The sequence below is a fragment of the Mytilus galloprovincialis genome, chromosome 11, assembly GCF_965363235.1.
Source record: "Mytilus galloprovincialis chromosome 11, xbMytGall1.hap1.1, whole genome shotgun sequence".
Lineage (NCBI taxonomy): Eukaryota > Metazoa > Mollusca > Bivalvia > Mytilida > Mytilidae > Mytilus > Mytilus galloprovincialis.
The window spans coordinates 72,734,666-72,755,005 of record NC_134848.1 but is presented as its reverse complement, the minus strand read 5'-3'; the positions used below and the strand labels follow the sequence as shown (position 1 = coordinate 72,755,005).

General features: G+C 29.9%; 2 protein-coding genes across 3 annotated transcripts; one reads left to right on the top strand and one right to left on the bottom strand.

The window, feature by feature from the left end:
• Positions 1–1,656: 1,656 nt before the first annotated feature.
• LOC143052765 (calmodulin-like protein 4) lies at positions 1,657–5,105 on the bottom strand. The gene is made up of 5 exons (XM_076225872.1): positions 5,059–5,105; positions 4,936–4,966; positions 4,486–4,620; positions 3,293–3,469; positions 1,657–1,769 (listed from the first exon to the last, which is right to left on the bottom strand). Exons 1-5 carry the CDS (start codon positions 5,059–5,061, stop codon positions 1,672–1,674), a joined length of 444 nt encoding a protein of 147 aa, XP_076081987.1. The 5' UTR covers positions 5,062–5,105; the 3' UTR covers positions 1,657–1,671.
• Positions 5,106–5,278: 173 nt separating this feature from the next.
• Positions 5,279–18,827, top strand: LOC143052764 (mitochondrial coenzyme A transporter SLC25A42-like). Of its 2 annotated transcripts, none has more exons than XM_076225870.1 (8): positions 5,279–5,407; positions 7,339–7,545; positions 8,026–8,134; positions 8,834–9,020; positions 12,015–12,131; positions 12,296–12,447; positions 12,915–13,037; positions 13,916–18,827. In XM_076225870.1, the coding sequence occupies exons 2-8, from the start codon at positions 7,408–7,410 to the stop codon at positions 14,122–14,124; spliced, it is 1,035 nt and encodes a 344-aa protein (XP_076081985.1). In that variant the 5' UTR covers positions 5,279–5,407; positions 7,339–7,407; the 3' UTR covers positions 14,125–18,827. The 2 variants fall into 2 exon arrangements, with proteins under 2 accessions (XP_076081985.1, XP_076081986.1); XM_076225871.1 differs by having other exon boundaries at positions 5,286–5,407; positions 7,398–7,545.
• The last annotated feature ends 1,513 nt before the right edge of the window (positions 18,828–20,340 follow it).

The following is a 20,340-nucleotide window of genomic DNA, read 5'->3' as shown; positions in this document are numbered from 1 at the left end:
AACCATCCCTTTATGGTATGGAAACTTGTGGTATGATTTCAGAGATAACATGCACTTAAACACAAGTTATTGTTTGAGAAGTACAAAAATCCTTACTTCTGTGGTATTAAACCTTCTTGTAAAAATTTATAGAGATCCACTTACTAAAACTAAAGTTATTGTCTGGACACTAAATGCTTCTTCGGATGACGAAGACGACGCAGACGACATGATAGCATTATAGGACACAAAAATTTGTTTGTGGCTGTATAAAAGTGCTTGTTTTTGACCCCCTAATTCCTAAACTGTTGGTACAATATACCCCAAAATAAATCCTTTTGTGGTATTGACCCTTTTATTTCTATGTATGTAGGGACAGACAAGGGTAAAACTAAATGCCCCCTCTGCTACGGCGGGGGCATAAAAATTGATTAACACTGCTTTATTTTAAACTCCTCCCAGATTTTGCTGATATAAACATAATGATATGATAAATGTTTCATTAAATCTGTCAAAAGTTAAACAAGTGAGAGCAGAAACAAACAAGACAAAATAAAATCCAGTATTTAAACTCCCCTACTACATGATGTGTGGGTGACAAAAAGAAATAATACAAATATCAACTTTTTATTCTTTGTAGAAATATATCAATAAAATATAACAATAAGCACAACAGACAAGTACATATTATTCAATTAATTTTACACAAATTAGTGTGGTTTAACACTTTTTGTACTTTTCTGTTTCAGAACCTTTAACATTCTGGGTAACATATTTAAGACAGCCCAACAAAACATTGTGATTGGTTAAAAACACCATTAACATTGGGAATTTGACCCATGATATGAGGTTTGTTTTTCATTTCTAAAACATGAGTATCAAAATTATCCTGTTGATTTTGAAATTATTATTATTATGAAAAGAATTTACAACGGAGGGAGGGTGTCCAAAGGCAAATCTATTAAAATGTGATGGGTGGTGGTTATTTAAGAAGGATAGCCTGAAGTGTTATAAATAAAAAAATATCAATTCAAATTTCGAAAATAAAGAATTCCCATTGGCAATCCATTTCAAATAAAGAATTAGATTAAATCTTATAAACAGATACTTTCAAGAAAAAGCTAACAGATAACCTTTTTGTACAAACAATTCCTTAGTTGTAGTCAAGTATAGTCTAGTGAAACAAATTTAGGTACAGCAAAGCAGTAATACATGTTTTTTTACAACCTTATTATATGAAAGACAACTTATTCATGACATTAGTTATACATGGAATGTCTGATAGTGATATGTTACTTTAAAATCTATACAATAAAATGAAATATAATGTATAAAAAATCAATTATAGACATGTAGAAACATAGTTTTTTTTTAACTGTGTATAAATGAACATTTTTTATTATGTGACGGTATGCTTCATAAATATTGTTGTGTACTAATAATGCTTGCATTTTACAAATTTTGTAGTAATTTTGGGGAAAGTATGGCCACATCATTTTTATTTATATTTTCAAGATTAAAATATAATTTCATTTTTTATCCGGGGAAAAAAGAACAAAAGGATGTTTTTAAATTAAAAAAAAATAAGGTAGTAAATTATTTTGCATGATTTACGGTGTATGTCAATCTAAACAAAAAAGATGCCTTTGTGATGTGGCCATACTTGAGACTCTCATATATAAGTTCTATGTTTTAATAATCTGGTACAGGAGTCAACAATGTCTTCACAAATTCGTTGTATCTAATCTGTCCACCTGGCTGTGTTCCTGCATCTCGCAACATTGCTTCAACTGTAAAAATAAAACACACCATATAATTATAAAATTACATAATTGCTCCAGAAAAGATGGTATGGTTGATCATGAAATGTACAGAGGATTCAAAATCAAAATTCAGAAAACATTTAAAATATTTTTTATAGGAATATGTACATAATATATATATAGGGACAAAAAATGTAAAAATCCTGAAAACATTTGTGTGTGATGATATGTTAACCTTATCATCTTATCATCTTATGCAGAGCTCTGCAATATTATAAAAGCAGTAAGTCAATATATGGGCAAGGTCATTCTTATGCCACAATGTTGTTCAAAGTATAAACTGTATAAATCCATTTGTTACTAACCATTGATTCAAAATCATGCTCAGAGGGATTATCAAAATTGAAAGTTTCAGCAAATACTGAATGACTACAAGTACTGATTGTACCACACAGGTCTGAAAATCATAAAATAATGAACTTCCTTGACAAATGTTAAATTAGACTTTGAATACTATAAGAGCCACGTGAATTTTGTAATAAAAAATCCATGCTCAGAGGGTGTTTTAAAATTTCAAAGTTTCTTTACACATGAAAGGACTTCCCTGCAGATCTGAGATAGAGTTACAACTATACATTATATATATTATATTGGTTCACTTATAGGGTCTTTGCATCGGAACTAAACACATTTATTTAAAAACCAGTTGTTGGCATGACACAGTTATGTTCTTCTCATATATGTTATGATGGTCAGATACTAAACCCCTAACCGGAGGGATTGTGCCTGATATTCATACATGATGAAGACATAATCTTTCAATCTGTTTAATTGAAGTCTGTAGCTGGCAATTCAGTTAACTGCTAGTAGTCTGTTGTTATTTATTTATTATCATGATTATTGTTATTTTGTTTATTTTCTTTGGTTACATCGTCTGACATCAGACTCAGACTTCTTTTGAACTGAATTTTAATGTGCGTATAAAATGCGTTTACTTTTCCACATTGGCTAGAGGTATAGGGGGAGGGTTGAGATCTCATAAACATGTTTAACCGCGCCATTTTTTTGCGCCTGTCCCAAGTCAGGAGCCTCTGGCCTTTGTTAGTCTTGTATTATTTTTAATTTTAGTTTCTTGTGTACAATTTCGAGTTTTGTATGGCATGAAAATTCATTATTACTGAACTAGTATACATATTTGTTTAGGGGCCAGCTGAAGGACGCCACCCGGTGTGGGAATTTCTCGCTGCATTGAAGACCTGTTGGTGACCTTCTGATGTTGTCTGTTCTATGGTCAGATTTTGTCTCTTTGACACATTCCCCATTTCCAGTCTCAATTTACTTATATTTCTTAAAACTGAAGCTGCATAATATGACTATGTATTAAACCAAATATTTTAATACTTAGTTGGTATATACTTAAATACAAATTATTGTCAAACAGCCTGGCGGATCTAAACAATATTACACAACATAACTCAATCAGATAAATTTCCTGACTAAATACCAAATCCACAGCTCAGTAATATAATCATATATCAATACATTCATACCTTCTCGGTTAGTTAATTTTTCTCCTAGATTCATTAAGATATGTCTAACTTCTGATGCATTAACATAGCCTTTACTCTGTGTATCATGAGCTTTAAAGGCATTTATCAGTTCTTTTTCTGGATTTTCTACTCCTTTGTGGTCATGCATACATTCCAGGAAAGATGCAAATTCTATATCTGTTAATTAAGAAATAAATGTTTAAATTTTGGAAAAAACGTTATTTAAGTTATGACGTCATGTTCAATGTAAACAAAGAAACATAATGCATTAGGTAACGTTTATTAATACCAAAGACAAAGAATGATTAAAAATAAAATATTGGTATTGAGTTCCTATATTTTACTAGACTAATCAAAGTCTCACGACAACAAGACAGGAAGAAGGAAGTAGAGTTATGTTTTCTGCGCAGATCCGGAAATTAAAAAACGCGACAAAAAAAATTGAACGATTTTGAGTTCATTAGTACAATGAAAAATTCGGGAAATTTTCCCGATTTTTTTTTTTGTTTTTTTATTGAATTTTCTACTGTAATATATATAGGGGACTTCGTCCCCATATAATCGATTAAATTACAATTACTGTGCTAATAAAATGTAATCAATTACATTACAATTACACCTTATTTCATATGTAATGGATTACATTAGATTACTTTTCTTTAAGAATTGGTGTTTTCTGTGTAAATGAATTTGTTTCAACATGTTCAAAGACAAATTTAGGAAGTACAAGTCCTAATATTTCTGACTTTGTATGGTTTCAGAGGAGATGCTGCTCAATGAAATACATGTAGGTCTGAGTCTTTCTTTAGTAGTATATACTTCTGCATGCCTTGTATGTACTAGTAATGTATTTCTGTATATGTAGTTGTATTTTCTGTATTTAGTTATATGTTTTTTTCAATATGTAGTATAAATATATATGTGTTTTTTTCTGCATGTAGTAATATGTTCCATATCCATTTATATGTAATTCCTTTGCCTCATTCACTTGTATGGAGTAACCTGGACAATTTTATTTTGTACATGTACATGATGTAAGTACATGTTGTTTACTGGGCCAAATATATGTCTGTAGTTATATAATTGCCATGGGCCTATATTTTTTTATAAAACAGTAATCAGGTAATCTGGGTCATATTATTTATAGCCAGTTACCTTGCCTGAGTGGGCCATATTTTATCATATTTAATTACCTGGTCCATAATTTGTAAAATACTTTGATACTTCTTCTTTGGTTGGACTATACCCCAGAGATCTCATTATAATTGACAGATTTTCTTCATTTTTGATACTCTTTCGTGCATGATAAAAGAAGCATTCCTTGAACTCTGAAAAGAACAAAAATGTACAAACATTACTTATTACATGTATAATAAATCATATAAAAAAATGTATAAAGTATAAATAACGTTACAGATTTAAATTTTCGTATTTTTTAACTATTGTTCCTGTAGCACTATTATCTAGATAGGCCGAAACGACCTTTATTATATGACCGAAGTGATACATGTCCAAAAGAACAATGCCGAACCGGCTCTATGGCCAAAACGTCTTGTTTCCATCTAAGTGGGTGTGGTCATAAATCAGGTTTCTTATAATTTTTGACAAATCATGTTATGATTAGGCTAAATAATTACACTTACTGTCTATATCACTCTGACTGAAGTATCTAGCCTGAAAGAAAAAGAAACAAATAATTAATAGCTACTTTAATAATCATTAGATTAATTGTTTAACAAGATGAATCAGTTTTAATTGATACATACCATTTTCTTTTTAACTTTTGTTTACACGAGTAGAGTTAGCTCCCCTCATACAAGATAATCTCAAAACATAAAATTTGTGTTTTGAAGACATATTTAATATTTTCATTACCAAATACTTTTATTATTTTTAAATCAACTTCTACTGAAATCTAACATTTGAAATAAATACTATATCGTAAAAAAATTAATTTGCATCTCGTTTTTGTTTTCTTTCAAAGGGAGGTAATTGTAACTGTCTGCTACAAATTACCGAGAATAGCAACAATCAAAATGTAAAAGGATCTGCTAGTTGCATAAGCATTAAATATCCCAAATATATTGCTTTTGATGTAAACACAGACCTATATAGGTAAACAATATACGTTTATTTAGTTTTATAATGAAAACGTCTTCCATAAAAAGAGGTAAACATTGCTTTACGGATGTTGTTGATGATGTTGACATTCATGAAGACTTCAGATGACCCCTCTTTATTTATAAGGCATAATCTTAATTCGCATAATAAAATCAATTTGTTGAATGCTTGATTCAGGATGTAATCGATGTTGCAGAGACTTATATGAAGCAAATGGACTTTGACCCACATGTGCTTGTAAAATGTTGGTCTATGTACATGCAACAGTTTTCCCTAATGAGGGTCATAAAGGGGGGTTTGTACATGCATACATACGGAATAGCATGGCACCTTATTTACTTTGACCAAACAATGTAAAGAATAGCTTACACATTTCTTTTTTTTTTAAATTAAAACAGTGATTAACAAGATTAATAAGCGTCAAGTTCAAGCATGAAAAATGTGAAATATTTTTTTTTAATATGTGCTAAAATAACCCTTTAACATTTATACATATTAGCAGTTATATTGTCAGAGATATTCAAAGAGGGTCCTTCATTTACTTCTTAATAAAATCAAAAACCAACCTGAACAAAAATTAACCTAATAAGTTTTTATAAATTATTAGTAAAACAATAATTATCATGATGATAATAAAATGAATTATGACATCTGGGTGATATATAATACCATGTGTATGTGTCTATTGTATGGACAAGGACAATTTACAATTCAATGAAGAAACATAAAATTCCAGCAGAAATGCTTTAGAATTGCAGAGATACATGCAGCATGAGCAATGTCCTAATTTTTGAACTTGCAAACTAGATTGTACATGTACATTATCAAAGATTATAGATATCTGCTGTGATGAAAAATAATGAAAATGTTAATCAAATCAAACAATGAATCATATAATATCCCCCACTCCAAAATACATTAATACAGAAAAAAAGACAAAATTGCATATATGAAGAACAATGTGAGCTATTTTATTGAACAAGTATTTTAATTTAATCTGTAACATGTCCAATTGTAAATTGCATTAGATAAAAGAAAATATCAACTTACCACAATTTGAAACTAAATCTAACAATAAAATTTGTGACCTACAAATGACCTACATGTCACTATTCAAGAAAATATAGATATGATTAATATTTCAATTGTTTTATCATGTTTATGAAATTCAAAAATAAAAATTCCCCTGAAGTTACTGAATGTTTAATTATCATGTTTATGCTAAATATTTATGTAGCCTTTTGCCCCCTAAAATTGAAAGTACAACTACAACACAATATCCCTTCAATATGAATTTGACACACAAATATGTAACAAAAAAGGAATGCTCGGTTTGTATGTGATCAGGATTATCCTTATATATAACCTGCAAAAAGGAATCCTTGTGTCTATTGATAACAAAACTCTTCTCATGTGTATTTGGACTAGTTAATGCTTCTATCTTCGATATACCAATTTTTTAAACAAAAAACTATTTAAAGTTACTTTATTTTTATTGTTTTTTTTTATTTCAAGAAATGGCATACTGTCCGATCCCCTTTAATGTTCGGGTTTGGTTTAGGATAGATTTCATCCATTTATTTGGTACATGTAGTTATTTTTATTTCATAAATCCCATTTTGTAGGCTGACACTGACACTGAAAACCCAATCATTTATCCTTTCAACAATTAAACTCAATTAAAATAATCTGAACATGTCAGTTCCAAATGAAGACTTGAACATGTAGAGTCCTCGTATTTATAGTTTTATAATTAATGCTGGCAGATATTGATGTGTCAATAACAATCCATGACTCTTTCACACACAAAATTAAAACATGTCAGAAAGATACTTGTTAATTGTCAAATAAATTGTGAGATTTAGTTTTCTATTTTCCAGATGTAGCTGAATGGGTATAAATATTATTTATTTTGTATTTTACAGATGTATCTGAATGGTTGTAAATGTTATTTATTTACAATTTGATTGTGTATGTTAAACAGATGTAGTTGAATGGGTGTAAATTTGAAAGAAACATCTGCTGTAGATGTGCTGAACACTACTGATATATCACTCCCTTCTCCTCTGACAAAGACAGGTAAAAATGGAGATGAACATTTCCATGTTGAGGAGCATAAACTTAATTCTAAGGTAAGTGATAGTGCTCGAGGCAAACAGGAAAAGATTGAGTGCTCCTATTACTACAACTTAAAATTACCTGATAGTGATATGACAGTACAAGAGGTGTGAAACATAACATGTACATGTACCAAAAAAACATTCAAACCAATAATTGGAAAATAAACCGACAACACAAAGGACTAAAAAAGAAAAAGGCCAGCAGACAAACAACAGTACAAATATAGTCAATAGTACACAAATAAATATTCAGGTTGATCTTCAGAGGGCAAACTGAAAACTACTTTCAGAAATGTGTGTGTGTGTTTATATTATGCAAATTTTGTGTAAAATAGGAGATTAGTTATTGCAATGTCAGCAAAATTAATGCTGCATACAATTAATGCTTATCTTAGTTAACAGTAGTTTCACACATCAAAAGTTTGATGTGATGAGGGAAGACTGAGTAAAAGGATAAACTTATAACATTAATATATGCTCATAACATTATAGGTCCCTAACCATAACAAGATCATCACATCTTTGGTGGCAGGAGCAGTCGCAGGTGCGGTAGCCAAAACTGTAATAGCACCGTTAGACAGAACAAAAATAAATTTCCAGGGTAAGTTGATCAAATTAAATTCTAGAGCATTATTTAAGACTGTCATAAGTAGATCCCGCAGAGAATGCCAGACTATTGCAGATGCAAAATCTAGTAAGTTCAATGATCAAGTTGAACAGTTAAACACAGAGATTTTTTTGTGGTATATAAATATGTAAACTGTGGGGTGAACCCCAAATTGGTATGCCTCTCGCCTCAACTCGCAATTGAAAAGGTTACAATTTGAAGTTTGAAAAATTTTGATATATAGTTCACCTTGTCTACATAAAAGTGGTGCAACAACAATACTACACCGGTCAAATCATAAAAAAAAATAAGGGTGACTGACCAAAAACACAATACACAAACAACTTCAGAATGAGTAATACATACATGTGTAAACCTCAAAAGATTAGTACGGTATAAGGTGCTCTTTAATGGCTGACAGTTTCTGCTCCACTAGAGAGGCTCTGTTTACAATTTTCATTGAATCATAACATATGAAAAGCTTCCTAAAATAATATTGTTATGGGAAATGTCTCTTGTTTAGAGTTTTATTTGCAGTCTATCTGGCCATTCCACCTTTTTAATAAATTTTGTTTCAGTACTTGGAACATTCATTTAACAGTGAATTATGCTAGCTTATTCATGTTATTATGTTGAATAACTTTTTAAAACTTTTGTATGACAAATGTATGAACTCTTTTTTTTTACTTTCAGTATCAAACAGACGATTTTCTTTTAAATCAGCATTTAAGTTTATTTTCCATACAGTAAAACATGAAGGTTTTATATTTCTATGGAGAGGTAATTCTGCCACAATGTTGAGAATTGTTCCGTATGCTGCAATACAATACACAGCCCATGAACAGTATAAACGAATGCTAAATAGAAATAGACGGAAAAAGTAAGTTTCATGAGTTTCTTGTTTCATTAAGCATTTATATAGTTTTTTTGGATACGATTGCTTTCAAGCAATCTGTAGACTTTTACCATTGACTCAGGTCCATGCCCTCACGTCAACTGTTTTATTCTAAACATTAAGGAACATCTCAGATTCTTAAGATTGTCTTGTTTCAAATGGTAAAAACAAACAAAAAGATTGAATTTAAACAACTGTCTTATAATGTTCTTCTCATAATCTTCATGTTTCAATATTTCCCTTTACTTATATGCGTGTTTTTTTAAATATAAACACGGAAAATCAGAATTAAGCAGTATTTATATTGTTTTTATAAATTTAGAAACACGTCACAGGGAATTTCCCAGTTTTGATAACATGCGAGAGTTCTCTGAATTCCGATCGATAAATCAATTATATGATTATCTTTTTCTGTCATGTAAGAACTGAAGTGGAGTTTTCTTATATGTCACCGTTATGAAACTGATATTTGATATTGTACTTCCATAAAGAAATGGAGGTCATTTAATTAACATTTAATATATGTCCTTGCTACAAATCACAAGTCTAGGGTTTTTTTGACTTCAAAGGGTTTCAGATTGAATGGTTGCTCTGGATTCCCCACTCCATTGATTAATTTGAAACTCACGAGATCCTGTCTATGTCTGTCTGCTATTGCGGATTACTGTTGTTGCATAATTTGAAATCATATGCATCATTTAAATTAAAAGAAATGTAGTCCATAACATAAAGGTGTAACTAGAACACCCCTTCAGACGAAATGGAGTCTTCCATATTATCGCTTACAGTTGTCTCCCTTATACTTTTGTCAATTCTGAATCAAAATACGACGATGCTTTTAGAAAAATTAACTCGTTCTGTCGATAGAAGTCATATTATATTAAATGCAATTGCAATTTAAATAGAGAAATGTGTAAGGAAAGGAGTCATGCCCATTGACCCAAAGGAAATTAAATATTTAAAGAGTTAGAAATGGAGTTCCTCCTAGAATTCAAGTAGTGAAATAGGTGATAAGGTACAAAGTGAAATACCTTCTCTCACTCTCAGTGACTGCTGTGGAAAGTAAACTTTGGAATTGATAGTACAAAAATAAAACACAATAAGTACATTGTTCATACACTTGTATTGAGGATTGGCTATTTTTAAAGATGAATAACTATTCAGATTATGTAAATTACATTTTACCGAGCATTTAACACATGCACAGTCAGGGGCATTACTTAAACAAGTAACTTTTAAAATTACCTATATATAACTAATGTTGAAAACGAGGCTATTTTAAAGATTACTTATATTAGTAACTTTTCTAAATATTATTTTTATAGGTGACCAATTATACAAACTTTACTAGTTTTAACAAATTTTTACAGTCATCTGGTTATTTTTCCCATGAAATATAAGATCTAATCCTTCTGAAACACTAATTGCTTTTCTGACGCACTTATATTTGATATCGATGCTTCATGGTTAAAGGTTGGTCACTTGGGACTATTAAAATATCGTTTTCCTTCAAAATCTTGAAGGTAGACAGATATAAATAGATAGAAACTTATGAATTAATTAAGACTTGAAGTTATTTATAATTTGTAACCCAAAACAATTACATATGTTCCTTAAATAAGCATTATTACTAATTCTTTCAAAGATGTACAAAATAACTTATTCAAGTAACATTTTTATCATTATTTTTAAAGTAATCCTTTATTTCTATTCTCCTCTCAAATCTTACAAATTCTTAAATTTATGAAAGAACATGATGTAAAAATTCATGAAAACTACATTTAGTCCCTGCTTCTATTGAAATTAAAAATAACTCTATTGAGTAATTTTATATTTTTTAAAAACAAAAATTACCTATATTATAAGTAACTAACATGACTAAAAAAGTTACTTGTTTAAGTAGCGCCCCTGACTGATGCATTTGAATTATTTTTGAAAATAATACTAATACATGTATCAATGAAAACTATGGCAATCGTATCCTTCAGAGCAATCTGCTCTTTGATTATATTAATATGATAATCATATGACATACAATGTATATGAACATCCAGTAAAACTATGGTATGTAAACAAACAAATGAGTTTGACTATGCAGTATGGACTTTGCTCATTGTTGAAGGATGTACGGTGACCTATAGTTGTTAATGTCTGTGTCATTTTGGTCTTTTGTTGTCTCATTGGCAATCATACCACATCTTCTTTTTTATATTTGTCAATTTTCCACAAATGAAGATCATGTGTATGCAGGTGCAGACAAAAGTATTAACTACCATGTGAGTCTATATATGAATGACACCTCTCATTTGAGTATATATATATATATATATATATATCAGAGCCCAGGTGGTCGTGTGGTCTAGCGGGACGGCTGCAGTGCAGGCGATTTGGTGTCACGATATCACAGTAGCATGGGTTCGAATCCCGGCGAGGGAAGAACCAAAAATTTGCGAAAGCAAATTTACAGATCTAACATTGTTGGGTTGATGTTAAGACGAGTTGTATATATATATATATATATATATATATATATTGTACTTTTATGTGCTTTCTTTGTAATTTTTGTAGAAAAATCTAGTTTATGCCATCTTTCAAATGCAAAATCTTAGTAGATTATTATATTCTTAATATTAAAAATTCCTCTTGATGAAAGTTTGCACATACATTTCATAGTGTTTGATATATTATGTATTCTTAAAACAATCACTTAATCACTCATCACAGGTCCAGAGGGAAAAGGATTTAATCAGGATACAAGTTAAATGTTTGAGAGTCTACAGAATATACAAATTAGAAATCCAATATTATATGAAAATGGCCAACAGACTCACCCTATTTGGTTTACAACTGTAATGTCATAAAATATGTGTATGTATAATGAAGGACTAAAATAGAAAAAAAAACATCAATTTTGAATCCTAATTTAGCTCTAAAGATTGAAGTTGGATTTTAAAATCTTAATTTGTTTATGTATTACAGGCATTTACCCCCACATTTGAGGTTTTTAGCTGGATCATTAGCTGGTATAACATCCACATCTTTAACATATCCTCTGGATCTAGTCAGGGCAAGGATGGCTGTCACAGAAAAAAATCTGTAAGTAAAGCTAACAGAGATTTATATTTGTATTAGTACAAAGTCATTGTCAATCAACTTTATTTTTTCAATTACAAAGTCTAAGTCCTGTTCATCTTATTTAGTATTACATGAATTAATAGATGAATTAACATATATACTTACTAAAGGTTTTATATTTGTAGGTATTCTAATTTATTTCAAGTGATAATGAAGACATATCGTCAGGAAGGATTTCGGACATTATGGCGAGGCTATCTGCCTACAGTTCTAGGATCAACTATGTACTCAGGGACTAGTTTCTTCACATATGAAACACTGAAGAAAAGCCATGCAGGTAATTTTATTATTCAATGTTATAATAAAAAGATCTGTTTTATTCAGAAATGGAAAAAAAGTTTGAAGCATAATAAAACAAATTATTACATTACATGTATGATTCATGAGAATCTGCTAGTTTAATTGGCTAGCAACAATCAACATCATTTAACCCTCATATCAAAATGAAATGAATCATTCACGATGATATGTGCTTCCAAAAAAAAGTGGACAGAAACATAGAGGAAAAATTTGATAAAACTTTTATTTCATGGCCTTATAAACATAACAATGCTTCCACACTTCAAACAAAATGTGCTTTGATCAATACTTTTACACCCCTATAAAATTACAAAAAGAAGCATTCATTTCTTCAATAAATATTATAACATTTTTATTTTTTGAGAAAATAGCTTAATCTTTGAAAAGTCAAATTTGATGAATATGACTGAATTTGAATGTATTATATGACATATTTTTTATTAGAATATGCTAAAGGAGAAGAGCCCAAGCCTTTTGAGAGATGGTGTATGGGTGCTGTAGCTGGGTTTGCTTCACAATCTCTATCTTATCCATTAGATATTGTTAGACGACGGATGCAAACAGCTGGTATGTAATACACCTTTTTAGATCTTTACAAATGATTATTTATCAATTTAAATATCCTGTAGTTAGTGTATAGTAATAGAAATTTTTATTTCTTGAATTTGGTTTTTATGCCCCATCTAGAGGCATTATGTTTTCAGGTCTATGCATCTGTTCCTCTGTCAGAGAAAATGTTAATCCAAGTAGACATTCACTATAATTGTCAATTTCTTGACTTGCAAAGTTAAAGTTATTTGAAAGAGTGGTGATATCTTTGCCAGCAAATATTGGGTTTGTCTTGAATCAGATTTCAATGTATGTCTGCTAGGTCCAGGGCCATTAAAATTTAATATAGAGGAAAGGGGCGGAGCTCATGTTAATTTAAGAGACTCAGAACTATTTTGATAGATTTTATTGATTTGTAAATCGACAAATGTGAAGCTATTTAAACAAGAACAAGTTTAATGGCCAATTGTATTTACAAAATAACAAACAAAAACATATGTAACACAGCAACAAACAACGACCACCGAATTACAGGCACATACAGAGTTTTGTGTGATTAAACATGTTAGCAGGATCCCAACCCTCCCTCTAACCAGGGGGCAGTGGTGTAATTAAAAGTACAACATAAGAACAAACAATACAAATCAGTTGAAAATGGCTTGACTCATCAGATTGATACAAATAGAAATACATCTAATAAAAACACAGAGTGGACGTGGCTAAGTACTTGTACATCCCAAAGACAAAAGAAACAGAGCTAAAAGTACTCACAATTACTGACGGCTAGAAAACTGTCAATAACAACTAATAAAAAATCATGTTTATAAGACTAAATTATTGATTAAACTTTAACATTTTTAACTCTGATGGTTAATTGCTACACTTTACTGTTTTAGGTTGTACGGGTCATGTCAACGACTACACTGGTATTTGGGTAACAGCCACCAGTACCTACAGAGAAGAGGGAATTATAAGGGGATTATATAAAGGACTTAGTATGAACTGGATCAAAGGACCTATAGCTGTGGGAGTTAGCTTTACAACATTTGATATTACATTGCAATGGCTACGAGCACAAACAATTTTCCACATAGATGAAGAATAATTTGATAAATATTTTAGATAATATATGACTGCTGAAATGGTTCCTTTCCACTTGACTTAACCAGAACAGAATTGACAGTGTAAACAGTGAACCATCTCTTAATATTTTTTTGATTATTTGTTTGCCCTAATGATGGATTTAAATTGACATATTCTTGGTCTTGAGTTAGATTTAAAAGCAAAATATAGTGTATCGAGGGTTTCTCCACAAAGAATTATACGACCTTATGTCGAGATTTATTTTGGGAAGAAAAGGGAATTATTAATAATGTTAAGAACCAGAAAAATATACATATCATTTTAGCATAAGTACTATTTGTAATCTATATACTAATGAACAAACAAGAATGATAAATATGGTTTGATAACTATAGTCTTTCATATATTGTTGAACAATTTATATGAAGTAAAAAAAAACCTTCAGTTTTGTTAAGGTATGAATATTCTTATAAAATCATCAGGGCAGAGCTCTAGAGTGTGTAGAGAAATCCTAAACACAAATATTTTTTTGTTTGAACTGTCAAAAATATAAATAAAAAAGGCATTATTGTAAACACATGTAAACAGAGCTTACTTTTTCTGATTTGTCTTCCCTTAGTATATTTTTTCTTATTTTTCATGAAATTTGATGATTTAATTTGACAATGTTATTACATGTATAATTTTCTGTTGACTCTTAAAGAGTTATATCCCTTGATTTTTAAATGAAACCCTTAAATTATTTATTAAAGTAGTAGCCATTGCACATTAATGATCGACAGTAGTTTAGATAATGCACTTGATATACCTCACTTTATAAACAATGCACAATTATTTTTTTTTTCTCTGTTTTCATAATCAAAAAGTAAGGATGGGCATCTTTTTGGTTAGGCGGCAGAGTGTATGAAAGTTTAGTTATTTGACAATCACAGTTATAAAACAATAGTAAAAGCAATGAAATCGAGGTGGTCCCATGCTTGTTTAATTTTCATAAAATTTTGAAAAAAATATTTACTTTGACTCTTTGACAAAATGAAAAATTTCAAAAAACTTCAACCACACACTTTATCAGAAAAAATTCTTTGGATATATAGCAGAGTAACAAACACAAATTTTGATAATTGAGAAGCTTTTATATTTCCTCAAATTAACAATAGAATGTGGTTAAAACGTTCAGCAGATTTTTCAGAGTTATCTCCCTGTAGTGTTATGTACCTCCTTAACTTAATTTGCACAAGTATTTTTTCTCACAAACTAATATGATCATTGACTTTAAAATTTATTTTTGACTGTAAGTCTGCATTGTTATATTGCTAGATAGTAGACAATTTGTGGGTAGGTGTAAACCTAGGTACTAAAACTTATTACACCCAGACTTCTACATGTTAAACAAATATTTACTTTTTGTAATTTGAACCTTTTCCAGAGCTGTTCAAACACATTTTTTTGTCTCAACACCTGATATTTGTTTTAACCAACTGTTGCTGTGTTGAAGACCCAATGGTGGCCTTCACCTGTTTTCTGCTCTTTGGACAGGTTGTTCTCACTTTGTCACATTCCCAATTTCCTTTCTCAATTATATTTTTGTAGATCTATAAATAGAATTTAAACCAGTTTTAGGAAAAAAAATGTAACAACATAAATATTGTTGACTCATCATTTTATTGCATTTTCTAGTTGTTGTAATTATCAAGTTACCCTTATTGTGTAATTTTTAATACTTAAAATCAGTTCAACATTGATACTTAAATGCAGTCATCTATTTTTATGAATATCTATAGAAATTGTGTTCTAAATAACCTTAGTTTGTTTTGATGCATTCATCAGTATTTAAGCTCCCAAAGTCAAAACTTGTATGTATAATTGTCTTTCTGTAGTACAGTAGTTTATTTGAAGCATTTTTTTGGTGGATGTAGTGATTTTTACCTCAATATTTACTGATAATGAGTCTTGTTTTTTGTGCAAAATGATCATTATTTTTGTTTCTTGTCTTCTTTTTGATAAAGCTAACTATTACTTTTGGTATTATGCTCATTTAGAATCATAACATTTTCAGAATAATTTTGTCCCTTACCATTAAGATGTTTAAGGAGTTAAGGCCTAAATGCTATTTTAGTATGTAAAGTATTGAATTTCAACAGTTAATATCATATCTGTATGGTTATGGATAATAACAATACATCTGAAAGCAAATATTCAAAAATAGTACAGATGACAATTGCAAAGTAATTATTTTTTCATATATTTTTCAAGGTTCAACCTTCTGAAACCTGCACATTAAGGATTTTGAAGTTAAATCTCTTCATACTCCTGAGAAAAAATAAAATATTTTAGGGGTCTATGACTAAACCATCACATTTTAATTTTCTACCTACCAAATAACTTAAATAAGAAGTAACATTTCTGGAAAAATTAAACATTATTATAATGGAAAAAAAAAACAGATATGACTTGACATCATGTACTTATATCATTTTCTTTAGATCTCCTTAATTGTCTTTAGTTTTCAGACCAATTTGATTAAAATATAGTTCCTGCGTCCACTCTTTGTTACAAGTATCTGACAACACTCTTTTCTACTGTCTGATTTGGTAGTTATTACATCAGCCAATGATAAATCTGCCTATAAACTTTTTGAGACAGTATCATTAAAATAAAATCAGAGGGATTACAAAAGATCTTTAGAATAGAGAGTAGAACAGAGCGTTGTCAGGTTCTTGCTGGTGAAGCATGGGCACAGGATTTGTATTTAATCAGATTCATTGTTTTTATTCTGAATGCTTTTAATTTTTGCTTTAGCTTCAGATAGTTGTGTTCTGAACAGATATATCATGTTAAGGAGGGGTATTTTTCACAAATACCCCTCAAGAACATGCTATATCTGTTCAATCACACTGAATGTTAATGTTCAAAAACACATTGATGATTGTGATGTTACAAGCATCCAGTCGGATAGAGTATTTTTTGGCAAATACCACGGCAGAGAGGGTAAAAAGGGCATATCCTTTTTGCATATACCCCAGCGGCGTTTAAAAATGAACGATATTCATTTGATAACAGTAAACTGGTGAAAAATACACTGGCTATCAACCAATCAAAATCCAGGATTCTTACATAAGGTGTAATTATAAATAAAATACAATATAAAGTTACACAGATTTTTGTATTTCTAATTCAACATTAATTTTCATTTCATTTAAAAAAAACTTCAAGGGAAATCCATAATTGTTCATGTAAATCCGTTAAAACCAGGTTTTAGCTGTCTTTTACACAGAAAACATCATGCATATACAAACAAATTATTTGTATAATTATTACCATAAAGCAGAGGTATAACTTATTGAATGAATGAATGAATGAATATTTTATTTGCAAAAGCATATAGAACATGCTATGGCAATAATATACATATATGACAAAAGACTGGTATTAATCATTATAACATATATTATAAACAAAAAGTTGCTCCTGAAAATGTATGAACTGTTGACCACTGGATGTTCAGCAAGTGTCAGATTTTATACTTCATATATTATAATTTACTAGGGAAAACACTAAAATATATTTATAGTATAACTCTGTCAGATAATGGATATTTCATAATTTTAAAAAAAGAATTATAAAATTTAATTTGAATAAAAATATATCTTATTTAAAAATGTAGGTATAGACTAGGACAGTCCGACTGATCTTTTTTTCAATTATAATTCCTGTGAAAGTTAGTTATGAAGTTATGGATGTTTTGAATGATACATGTAGTTTCATTCTGGCAGTGAGCCAAGCAGAGAGAGTTCTTCTTTAATGCAGAAAAACTCTGAGTTAATAAATAGATGTGAGCAGAAATAGGACCAGATTGTTATTTGAATTAATTATATAGATACTTGTATTGTGTGGTGTGCTGCTTTGAAATTTTTATATGTGTAATTACATTTTATAGGACTTGAAATATTTTGTTCAGTGCATGAGAAAATAGGTACAAGAATTTTTGATTTTGTAATATATGTTTTGTAAGGATTTGCTGATTTTGAGAAATGAGTCTTTATGTGCATAACTCGTCTGTGGATTAATTTTATTTTCGTGGGTACCAATTTTCGTAAATTGAGGAAAACTTGCATATTAGTAGATATTTGATTTCGTGATTTTGGCAAAGTTTGCATACATTTCTTAAGAAAATTTGTGATTCGTTGAGCATTTAAATTCGTGGTTCTTCTGTATCCAGGAAATCCACAAAAAATGGTACACAATGAATATTACAGAATCCACAGCATTTTAAAAAGATAATTATTTATTGTTATAATATATAAACTGAAATAATTACTGATGGGGAAACATCTCCACTATCTTATTTTTTTGCCTATTTACAGGCCTATGTTAGAGTGACAATTCATTATTCAAAATGGCTAAATGAAGCATTAAACTTCACGAGCTACTCAGCTGCTTATCAACGCATGATTTCATTTTGTAACAATACCTCAAGATAATAAAGTAGATTTTTCAATAACATTTTCAATAAAAAAAATCACGAGTCCTCAACAGTTCTCTCAATTTTTTGGACAATTTAAGCTATAAAATTTTCTGGTTTAAATAGCCACACTAAATTATTCATAACATTTTTATAATGGTAAGCCTGTGTTTTGTGGAAGAATTGTTAATGAATATTTGTTGATTAATAATGCAAATTTTTATGTTTTTCACACTGTGATAAATAAATATATTAAAGAAATACCTTTTGTAGTGTTAATATTGGTACCAGTTCAAGAAGGAAAATGTGTGTCTTAGGATCCCTGAAGAGTTATTTGTATGCATTGCCTATGATAGATAGCATGTCCATGTACTGGCCTTGCGGTCATGAAACTTTCAAGTACGATTTTTGTACTCAGACTCAAGAATCAACCAATCAAATTGCTGGATTTCATGTTTCGAGCATGATTTTTGTGCTGTGAGCACTGAGCAAAGTTTTATGACTTCAACCCCTGGTATGTTCATCTTGTACCTGGTGAATGTAGGTAAAAGTTTTGGTTTCTTGTAGTTTGTGGTCAGATCTAAAAAAAAAAAAAAAAAAGTAAGCTCAACACTTGCCCATGCAGTGACAAGTATAAACAACGACTGATTGACAGCAGAGATTTAATTTTAATTAGATTGTTTGAGGTCACATTTACTTGAAGGTTTATACACATGGTTATTATGTAATATGACGCCAATTGTTTAATATTTATGCCGAAGATGTCACAGTTCACTTGTTGTTATCTATTTTGTGATCAGATCACCTCCAAACTTTATTTTCAAGGGGATTTTATAATATTTGTTCCAATTTAGTGCACTTTCCACGTTTTGTAGTTTCTGAACATAGGAATGTAAAATATGGCACCAAGATAAAGTGGTATCCTATCGAAACATATTCTTGTTTGCAAAAAGTTATGAATGACTAAAAGACATACATATGAAAATGTAGTACAGCTTGAATTTATCAAGTTGTTAAAATTACTTTTGCTAGCAAAAACTTGAAATAATCTTTACACACATTCAAAAATTATAATGTTAATTCACATTGTGGTTATTATTTAATTTTTTGTTGAAATAACTGATGGCTTCAAATGTAGATGAAGTCAACACAAAGGCACAAGCTGACACTACAGAATTCGGAATGGTTTTTCTTTTTGTAAGTTTCTTTTACGATTTCTAAACTTTGATGAAAGGTCATAATAGACATTGAGTTACATTAATCAGTCCTAATTTTACTGCAATAGATACATGTTTTAAAAAATACATGCAAATCCAAAACCCTAAAGATTGTAGAGATAAATATAAAAAGGACCTGTTTGTTAAAAGAAAAAAGAGTAAATATAAGTAGTCACCAAATAATGTACTAGTAACCCGTCAGGAGAATTATCAGAAAAAAAAAGCTGGTTTTAAAATTGATTGACTGTTGGTTGCTAAATGGCCTTCCAAGTCACAATTTGTAAAAGTAAACCATTATAGATCAAAATACGATCTTCAACGCAGAGTCTTTGCTCACTGAGAATAGCATGCCATGAATGGCCTAAAAATTACAAGTGTAAAACAATTCAAACAGGAAAACCATCAGTCTAATTTATATTATAAAAAACAAAAAAAAAGTCTTATAAACCACACAAACAAATGACAATTACTGAAAAAAACAGGCTCTTCACTTAGGACAGGTGCATAAAAATGCAGTGGGTTTAAACGTTTTAACAGATGCCAACCTTCACCCTAACCG

Coding starts and splice junctions, on each gene's coding strand:
- LOC143052765 (XM_076225872.1), bottom strand. Junction 3,470..4,485: donor TTTTACAAATTATGGACCAG/GTAATTAAATAT, acceptor CTTAATTAACAG/ATATAGAATTTGCATCTTTC. Junction 1,770..3,292: donor AAAATTAACTAACCGAGAAG/GTATGAATGTAT, acceptor TTATTTTTACAG/TTGAAGCAATGTTGCGAGAT.
- LOC143052764 (XM_076225870.1), top strand. CDS start 7,408: ATGGGTGTAAATTTGAAAGAAACATCTGCTGTAGATGTGCTGAACACT. Junction 8,135..8,833: donor AACAAAAATAAATTTCCAGG/GTAAGTTGATCA, acceptor TTTTACTTTCAG/TATCAAACAGACGATTTTCT. Junction 12,132..12,295: donor GCTGTCACAGAAAAAAATCT/GTAAGTAAAGCT, acceptor TTATATTTGTAG/GTATTCTAATTTATTTCAAG.